General features: G+C 54.8%; 1 protein-coding gene across 1 annotated transcript in view; it reads left to right on the top strand.

Moving 5' to 3' along the window:
- Positions 1 to 9869, top strand: part of LOC103754072 (CUB and sushi domain-containing protein 1) — a 251808-nt gene that overhangs the window by 209316 nt on the left and 32623 nt on the right. The window contains exons 45-49 of the mRNA XM_029963058.1: positions 129 to 242; positions 2104 to 2292; positions 3048 to 3194; positions 4331 to 4519; positions 9499 to 9684. Of these exons, the coding sequence (XP_029818918.1) occupies positions 129 to 242; positions 2104 to 2292; positions 3048 to 3194; positions 4331 to 4519; positions 9499 to 9684 (825 nt within the window). The remainder of the gene's footprint in view (positions 1 to 128; positions 243 to 2103; positions 2293 to 3047; positions 3195 to 4330; positions 4520 to 9498; positions 9685 to 9869) is intronic.

The following is a 9869-nucleotide window of genomic DNA, read 5'->3' as shown; positions in this document are numbered from 1 at the left end:
GGTGGTTTTTGCCCCTGTCTGCAGGTGACTCAGTGAGGTACCAAAGAGCTGAGGTGGTTTTTGCCCCTGTCTGCAGGTGACTCAGTGAGGTACCAAAGAGCTGAGGTGGTTTTTGCCCCTGTCTGCAGGTGACTCAGTGAGGTACCGGTGCCTGCCCGGCTTCACCTTGATTGGAAACGAAATCCTGACCTGCAAACTCGGCACTCACCTGCAGTTTGAGGGGCCTCCCCCCACGTGTGAAGGTAAAGCTGGGGGTGCCCAGGGTGGTGGTCCCACAGTCCCTGCACTTCCCTGCCCAGGGGTCGTTCCCAAGTGGGGGGATGGCTGAGGGAGGGAGCTGGGGGAGGGTTTCTTGCACATTCTGCATCTTTGGGGTGAATCCTCCCCATCTGCAGGGTCCCAGGAGTGCCAAACCTCCCATCAGGACCTTGTGAGGAGGGAGGTGAGACCCTCCCTGGGCAGGGCAGGGCAGTGCCAGGGCTGAGCTCCTTGGCTGGGCTCCCACAGCACCCAGTGAGCAGCAGGGAGAGGGGGACTGGGGGGTTTGGGGCAGATAAACCATGAGGGAAGGTTCAGAGAATCACAGAACATCCTCAGCTGGAAGGACCCCCAAGGACCATCCAGTCCAAGCCCCGGCCCTGCCCAGACACCCCAAAAATGCCCCCCCTGTCCCTGAGAGGATCATCCAAACCCTCCTGGAGCTCTGGCAGCCTTGGGGCTGTGACCAAACCCCAGGGAACCTGTTCAGTGCCCAACCAGTTCCAATTCCTGTTCCTCCACCCCTTGCTGGCTCCAGGGATTCTCTGGGATCTCCACATGGTCTGGGGGGGTTGCCTCATGTCGGGTACCCCTGGACTGTACCCCAAGTGTTCAGGGAGCCCCTTGGAGCTTGTCCTTCCCCAGGCAGTGCTGGGACACTGCTGCACCCTCCAGGCCACTGGAGATGTCCTTCCCTTGGGAAGGGGAGGAGTGCTGGGCTGCCAGAGCCACAGGGGCAGCCAGAGGAGGAGCAGGCAGACAGTCTGCAGGAACAGCTCCTCTGTTAGTGCCACAGAATGTCTGACACAGGAGAGGAATGAAAGGCCCAGCACGCTGGTTGCACACCTTGCTGCTGCTCAGGAGGGATCCCAGAGATGCTTCCCTGCTCCCATGTTCCTTTTTTTTATCCTCTGCCTTCCTGCTGGGGCTTTTGTTCACTCCAGCAGCGATTATTTCATCTCCTTCATTCCCTCCTATCTGGACATTTTTACCATATAATGGGATATTTTTCTATGGCTTTATTCTCTCTCAAAAAGCACGAGCTGAAGGAGAGAAAGGGAGGTCATTCAATTATTTACTGGTGGTTGTTAGCCTGGGGGTAAAGGGACTGCTTAAATTACATCTGGCCACCAATTTCTAGAGGTCAAAAAATCACTGATGGGATTAAGGATTTGGAAAGAATACACTGTTCTTTCTGGGTACTTCTGGCTATTTTCTATTCATACAAGCCCAGCGTTTGCACTGGGGTTTAGTGGCAATTATGGATAAATAAAGATCCCTTTCTTTATGCTTTCTGCTCCCTCTGTGTGTGTTTGCCCCCTCTTTTGGGGTATTTTCGTTGGCCTTTTTTTCTGTAGTGCTTTCAGCTGGGTTTTGTATTTCCAGGAGCTGAATGGGGTGTAGTGATTAGAGGAAGGAGTTGGAGTTCTTATGTCCCAGATAACAACTCTGTGGGTGACCTGAGATAAACCTGTAGTTCCACACTTTGTTCTAACCCAGGAGATAGAGTTTCCAGGGATTCCTGGGGAGCCTTTTGTCCCTCAGGGACAGTTGTTTGCTTGTGGGGCTGCTCATTTTGAAAGGGATGTGAAATCACCCCGAGGCTGTTGAAAAGCTTTGTTTGCACTGTTGCTTTTTGCCCCTTTCTTTGTTGGGATTTGTGGGACCACAGCCCAAATCAGGCTCTGGGGGTTCTCCATGAGCCCCAGGGGCCAAGGTGTGCAGAGCTGTGCTCTGCCTCAGCCTGGCTCATCAAGACAGACCTTCTTGGCCACAGTGTCTCGTGTTTTCATCCTCCCTCTGACAAACAGGGAAATTCCCTTTGTGTTGTCTCTCCTCCTGCAGTTCACTGCCCCATGAACCAGGTGATGACAGACTCCACTGGTGTGATCCTCAGCCAGAGCTTCCTGGGGAGTTACCCCCACTTCCAGACCTGTTCCTGGGTGGTGAAGGTTGAGCCTGGGTACAACATCTCCCTCACCATCGAGTACTTCCTCAGTGAGAAGCAGTACGACGAGTTTGAGATCTTTGATGGTAAGATCTGGACCTGGGGGGGTTGGAACTGGGTGATCTTTAAGGTCCCTTCCAGCCCAAACCACCCCATGATTCTGTAATTCCGTGACTTTGTGGCAGTCAAGGGGGAAGGAAAGGAATGGCAGAGGTTTGTTAGTGGTCATCCCTGTTCCCAGAGCACTCCAAAGTCAGCTTCCCACTGCACTGCCTGTAACCTTCTGCTGAACTTGGAGCTCCTCCTAAGCCTCATCGATTCTCTGCATAAGAAAACATCAGTGGTTTGATTTTTGGATGGATCTAAAGTGTTTTTCGAAGGGGCAGGAGTTAGCGAGCTCCCGGGAGAAATGGGAGCAGAGATTGCTGCCAGGGATGAGCTGGGGAGGTGGGAATTCTCATCCCTGAAGACCAGGCAGCCCAGATTCTCTAGGCCCACGAGTTCCCAGGATTGGAGAGGGATCTCAGGCCCGGAGAGGGGGGGTCTGTCAGCATTCCCAGGGAAGCAGCTCCGTGACCAGTGCAGAACACGAGTGTCGTGCTGGTGCTCCTGGAGCTGCCTGCTGGGACCTGAGCCCGAGGCATCTTGCCTGGAGCAAATCCTGGTCTTCCTGTGATCAGCTGGGCTTCCTTTGCCGTGGGGTTCCCAGGAGCCAGTGCCAGCCCTGCCAGACTCGTGTTCCCGGGATCACAGCGACGGCTCCTCAACGCTCCCGTTCCAAAGGACCACGAGTGACTCTGTGTCAGCCCTGACTTTTCCCTGTTCCCTCCTTTGCCCCCAGGTCCCTCTGGCCAGAGTCCCCTGCTCCTGTCTCTGAGTGGGAACTACTCAGCCCCTCTGACCGTGACCAGCAGCGGGAACAGCGTCTTCCTCCGCTGGTCCTCGGATCACGCCTACAACAGGAAAGGCTTCAAAATCCGCTACTCTGGTGAGCTCCCAGCAGGGCTGAGGGGGCTCCTCCTCAGCCAGGGGTCTCCACAAAGTTCCTGCAGAGGGACACAGACCATCTGTGAGGGCAGAAGCTGCCAAGGAAAGGCGGGTTGTGCCCAGGAGAAACCTCGAAGCCTTGGCTGGTTTCTCCACCACTCTGAAGAATCAGAACCAGGGTTACAGAGTCATGACCAGGAGAAAGTCCAGAAAGAGACCTTGAAGCTTTGGTTGGCTTCTCAACCACTCCTCAGAGTCAGAACCAGGATGTAGAGAGTCATTGATTCCAGGGGGAGTTGGATTGGATATTAGGAAAGGCTTCTTGATGAAGGGGTGGTCAGGCACTGGAACAGGCTGCCCAGGGAAGTGGTGGAGTCACAGCCCTTGGAAGTGTTCAAAAAATGTGTAGATGTGGTGCCTGGGGACGTGGTGTGGTGGTGGGTTAATGGTTGGACCTGATGCCCTTTGAGGTGTTCTCCAACCTTAATGATTCCATGATTGTATAGATGAGGTGGCTCTGGATCTGGATGAAGGAAACCCATCCCAAAGATTGCTGTGTTCCTGAATTACTGTGTGCTCTCATTGTGACATGTTGGAAGATGAACATCCCAAAACATCAGCACTTGTGTCAGGAGCTGCACGAGGCACAACTTCCCTGTGGCTGATGGTGTCTCATGTGGTTAAACACGCTGTGCTCCTGCTCAGGTGTTCTCCTCCAGCTCCTGGGAGCAGGACCAGGGGCTCTTGGTTGCTCACTCAGCACAAACCCACTGCTGAAGAGCGAATGTTTGCTGGGAACTCCTTCAAATGAGTTATTGTGTTTCAGAACTTGGCAAATCCTTATTAATGGAAGTTATAGAGCCGGGTTGAGAACTTGCCAGTATGTCCTAAATAAATAATGACTTTACTTAGTAAATGCATTAAGTAATATTTAATTATCAGAAATTAGTCTTTATTTCCAGAGCTGAGTGAAACTTGGACTGGAGCCCCTTTGCCTTTCCCCCTTTGACTTTGTGTTTATCCATCACAGATCCGGCGCGGCCTCAGGTCGGGGTGTAAGTCCCGAAAATGGGAAGGGAATTCCCTTGCTGCTACCCCATCCAGGGGTTGATTTCTTTTTCTCCTGCCCCTCTCCAGCTCCTTACTGCAGCCTCCCCCAGCCCCCAGCCCACGGGATGATCCTGAGCCACACCGGGCTGAGCCCCGGCAGCTCCGTCCGCTTCGGCTGCGACTCCGGGTACCGCCTGGCCGGGCACAGCACCAGCACCTGCACCCAGCACCCCCAGGGCTACTTCCACTGGAGGGAGGCCACCCCCCTGTGCCAAGGTGAGAGCACTGATGGGCTTTTATAAAGATCCAGCAGCTACGGGGAGGATGGAGGAGAAGGAGGTCAAATTACAAAAATATCCGAATTCCTGTAATTCCCCGTTGAGTCGGGCATGCAGGTGGGCACTGAGGGGTGATCCTCATGTGCAGGTCCTTGGGAGTAGATGGGCAAAGAGGGAAGGGAGCAAGTGTTTGGGGGCATTGAGAATGGGTGGTTAAAAAATCATCTGTGTGAAAGCTCCCAGGGCAGAAGTGTTTGAACCCTCGGTGACCACACAGCCAGGCCTTGGTTGAGAGTGGGAGAAGCTATTGCTTGGGAGGGTCTGGAAAGGCTTGGGAGGATCTGGAAAGGCTTGGAAGAATCTTGAAAGGCTGCCAGGAGTAGGGGTCCTGCTCTGTTTTAGTGGCTGGAATTTCCTTCAGTAATTCTGGAAGTGCCCTCTTAGGTCTGTTTGTGTCAACGGGGGGCGAGAAATTCCTGAGGGTTCACGTGGTTCCTGTTGGCTTCATCTGAGATTTAGGCATGTGGTTGTTCTTTCCACGTTTCCTCCTAATTAACCATAATCTCTGTGACATGTCATACCCAGCATGGAGCAAATTCCAGGCAGGGGAGGGAGGGGGGACAGGGCACTGTGCCCCAGTGGGGTTTTGCTTCTGTTCCGTCCCGTTCTCTCTCTGTTCCTTTTCTGATTGCACCTTTTTCTGCACCCGCCAATCATCCCAGTTCCTTTGTGCTGCTAAAAGGCCCATCTTTATTCTGATGAAGCCTTTCAGTGTCTTTGAACATTCATCCATGTTCCAAGGGGACCGAGCGCTGGGGATTAATATTGCATCGACTTCCCTGGAAACCAGCCAGGGAACAGAGACAGCACAGGCACCACCAGCTCACTGCAGTGTCTGCACTGCTGGCCAGGCCAGGCTGGAGGGAAAAGTGGGGTTGTTTAGTGTGGGAGGTACCAAGAAACCCTGAAAAAAATCCTTTCTGTGCTCCTGAATCCCTCGGGCCCTTCGGGAGTGTCACCTCGGAAGGGTGGCTTTGTGCCGGGGCTGCTCGTTTCCCTTTGCAGTTGATTTAGATGTGAGTGGAAAGCAGTAAATCAAGATCCTGCCGCCCCATCCCGCTGGCAAGGGGGAACTGGGAAGCTGGGCACGGGCTCAGGTAGGGATTCAGCCTCCCTGAAAACAGGATGGGGCAAAGCCAAGTGCTGGAAGGAGCAGCTGAACAGCACAGCGAGGGCTGTCATGGCAACTGTGCCTCCCTTAGCCCAGGGCAAGGCATCCCTCTGATTTACTGCATCTTTTTTTTGAAGGAGAATCATGTAATCCAGAACAGGTACAAGTGCTGCTCAGCTTCACTGCCCTGCAGTGCTGCTGGAGTGTCACCTGAGCCTCGTGTGCAGCTCCAAAAGCTGGATTTACTTCCAGAGGGGTAGTGGTGTGTGGGGACTGGGTTTTAAAGGGGAAGGAGGGGAGGAGATCCAGGGGGGATGTGGGGGGAGGTTGGGAGAGGCTGTGCCAGGATGGGGTGACCCTGACAGCCAGGGTTCAAAGCAGAAACAAGCCCCTGAGCAGCAGTTCCCAGGTCAGCAGGGAGGGACTCAGAGCCAGACCATCCATGGCTTGTCCCTACCAGGCCTGGAAATGTTGGGAAGCTCCCGTGGTGTTGCTGAGCACCCCAGATCTGCACTGTGGGCAGGGATTTCCCTGGGAGCTGCACTGGGAGCACCAAACCCATCCTGCACCTTCAGCTGAAGGTGTGACATGTCAGGAGCCTGATGGGCACAATCCACAGTGCCACTCCATGGCAGAGAAAGAATTTGGGGGCTGATTCCCAGCATTTCAGGTGGGCTCCTGATCCAGTTTCCCCTTGGGAGGGGTGTGTGTCCCCACTGACCAAACAAAGAGCAGCTTGGTCAGGATCTTGGTGCTGGATGTCCCTCTGGAAGAGCCTGTCTTCCTCCAGCAAGGAGAACATGTTAGATCCTGAGGCTGAAAGAAGCCCTTGGGGCAAGTCACCCTTTGTGTTTCCTTGGATTTCTATCAGGAATCTTAACCCTGGCCAGTGCCTTGGGATGAGTGCAGGCTGCAGGAGGGGAGTGAGCAGCAGTGAGCCAGAGATGGAAGAGAATTGGTGGAGGAGCAGCTCCCCCCCAAGGCCTGGAACAGTGGCCAGGGCTGGCTCTACTTTTCCTCCAGCTACATAAAATCCAACATCCTTTTTTTTTTCCCCCCAGATTGCTCTCTCAAAGCCAACTGGCAGTCTCTTGTTTTGGGCTGTGCTCAAATCCTCATCCTTTCAGGTGGCCGGGACCTCCCGGCGGAGGTTTGGGAACGGCATAAATTGCCCCCCAGTCAGCCATGGCAGGAGGAGGGGAACTGGTGTGCCCATAAACACTTGGTCTAGTTAACAAGTGCCATTTCCCAAAGCTCCTTTCTGCCAGCTCATAATCCTCTCCCCCTTCCCCATCCCCACTGAATAATCTTTACTACGTGCTCCGTCCTCGCTGACATTTCTGGAGGCAGCAGAGAATATTCTGCAGGGAGCAATCCTGCCCTGGCACAGAGGGGAGAACACTCCATGATCTAATACCGCCTTCTCTGTCTCTGCTGCCTATTTTTAAGCAGCTTTGTTTTTGGAATCCCAGCTGCAGCCTTGCTTTCCCAGCCTCTGTCCCTTCTCCCAGCAGAGTTCCTGCACCTCTGAGCCCCCAGAGCTGCCCCTTCTCCTTTTGCCCTGGATCCTGCTCTCTGTGGGTGACTCTGAGCCAAACACTGCTTTGATTTGCCCTGGAAGAACCTCTGCCATCCCTGTTTTTGGGGGATCCTGCCCACAGCTTGAGCCTCTGGAGCAGGGGGCAGGTTTATGGCCACCCCAAAAATCAAACATCTCTGCTTCGTGTGGGGCTCTGTAAATAAAAACTTACTAATGTTTGCAGAGTGACAGAGAATAGGTTTAAGTTGGATATTGGGAAGAAATCCTTCCCTGGGAGGGTGGGGAGGCCCTGGCACAGGTTGCCCAGAGAAGCTGTGGCTGCCCCATCCCTGGAAGTGTCCCAGGCCAGGTTGAACAGGGCTTGGAGCAACCTGGGCTAGTGGAAGGTGTCCCTGCCCATGGCAGGGGGTGGGACTGGATGGGCTTTAAGGTTCTGGGGAAGCCTCAGGCTGCAGAAGAGAATGGAAGGGAGAAGGGAGAAGGTTTTGGTGGGGGTGGTGACGTGGGAAGGGCTCAGCTCCCCCCCCAGCCCCTGTGGCCAGATACAATGGAAAGGAATAACAGAGCTGCGGGGTGGAAGGGAAAAGGTTGGACTTCCCAGGTCCCCTCTTTTCCCTGGGAATGAAATTGGTATTCAGTGTGGCTGCTTGTCTAGACACCCAGCCTTGGAGAGAGCTCCTGAGCCCGCCGGAGTGACATCCCTGTGATTATCAGCCCAGCCAGGGATGTGCCTGATCCTGCAGAATTGCTCACACCTCTGAGCAACACCAGCCCCTGCCAGTGCTGGGGGATCCTGCTCCAGCATCCCCAGGAGGAGCAGGAGTGGGATAAAAGCTGCTTGGACCTTGGGGGAGTGGTGGGAAGCTCTGGGGCTGTGCTGCTGCTGCTGCACACACTCCTTTGGTGTCTCTTCTCCAGCTCAGTGGGGTCCCTGTCACCAGAGGGTCACTTCTCTAAGGTTGCTGGTTTTCCAGCCTTGGTTGTTGTGCAGAGGGAATAACAGGAAGGTGAATGTGCTGGAGTGTCAGCACGAGGGTCAGGAGACACGGGCTCAGCCTCCACCTCCTGCACGAGGAGCAGGAGCAGCTCCGGCTCCTCCGGGAGGGGATGGATGTCCCTCAGAGCAGTTTGGAAACACAGACAGGGCTGGGTTTGGTGTTGGCCTGTGCTCTGTGGCAGCTCCTGCTCCTCTCAGAGCCCCACAGAGGCATTGGCAGCCCACTGGCTGGTGGTCTCCCAGTGGAGCTTCCCCTTGGCCATCCCGTCCTGTCCAGACGGGTTGGCTGGTCACCTCCAGCTCCAGCAAGATGGGCTTCCCCAGGGCCAAGGCTTGGAGAGGGATGGGGACCCACAGGAGGGTTTTGGAGGCAGGTCTGGGTTTGGCTTCCCAGCTCCTTTGAATGCCAAGAGAGAAGAGCAGCTGTGAGTGAGGGGCTCCCAGCACTGGCATTCCCAGGGGAGGGAAGGAGGGTGACTGGGCTGCTCGTGTCCTGCAGCAGAAGTGAATGTGGCTCTTCTCTGTCCCTCTCTGGGGCCTGCCTGTCCCCTCCCTGCCCTGTTTGGGGCTCCCCTGGCTGCAGAGCCCAGGGTTTCAGCAGGAGTGGTGCAGAGCCTCCTCTCCCAAGCACTGCCATCTCCAGCAGCCGCTTGGCTCGGTGCCCGTTTATCTATTTTTCCCCTGAACACCCCCCCCTTTACCTCCTCAGCCATAACTCTAAATTTAGCCTTCCTTCTGCCACAACATAATTACACAATTTGCTGCCTTATGTAATCCAGAAGTGCTCTTGGAGAGGGGTTTGGGGTTGTTGCTGCTGTGGGATGTAAATACAAAGCGTTCTCGCTATCGAATCCGTTATCTCTGTGTGAAAACTTTGGAGTGCTGCACTGATGCATTTTGTGTTACAGATATTATGGAAAGTACAGCCAGAGTTCTCTTCCAGGAGAAACTGGAATTCAGTGTTGGCTTTGCTGTTACCGTGCTGATAGGGTTGAAAATATGATCCTCTGTGGAAGTGGACATTCTCTGGAGGTGTTGTGAGAGTTCAGGGATGTTTGGATGATACTCTCAGGCACAGGGTGTGACTTTTGGGGATGGTCCTGTGCAGGGCTGAGGGTTGGACTCCATGATCCTTGTGGGTCCCTTCCAACTCAGCACATTCTGTGATCCTGTGAGTAGGAGGGTTTGGGAGCTGCACTTTTGGCTCGCCACAAATCCGGGATAAAACGGGAAGCTGACTGATTTCTGAGCCGTGGTTTTTTTCCCCAGCTCTGTCCTGTGGAGTTCCCAGAGCCCCCAGGAACGGGGTTGTCTTTGGCAAGGAGTACACAGTGGGCACAAAGGCCGTGTACCACTGCAACCAGGGCTTCCAGCTGCAGCCAGGATCAGAGCCCAGCACCGAGTGCCTGCAGTCGGGGCAGTGGAGCAACGGGAACCAGCCCCCCCAGTGCGTGGGTGAGTGTGGGAACAGCCCATCCCACCGGGAATTCGGGCTGTCCAGTCAGGGCTGTCTCCCACCTGTGGCATGGATGGCTTTGCCCCGTGGGTGTGGTGGTCAGGACAGTGTGTTTGTGATCCTGAACAACTGGATAAATGTCCCCTCTGGGGGGGTTTTGGTTTCCCACCTGTCCAGGTGGTGT

Source organism: Manacus vitellinus, unplaced genomic scaffold (genome assembly GCF_001715985.3).
Source record: "Manacus vitellinus isolate BGI_N305 unplaced genomic scaffold, ASM171598v3 scaffold_52_pilon, whole genome shotgun sequence".
Lineage (NCBI taxonomy): Eukaryota > Metazoa > Chordata > Aves > Passeriformes > Pipridae > Manacus > Manacus vitellinus.
The sequence above is the reverse complement of the archived record's forward strand: the minus strand, read 5'-3'. Positions and strand labels throughout refer to the sequence as shown.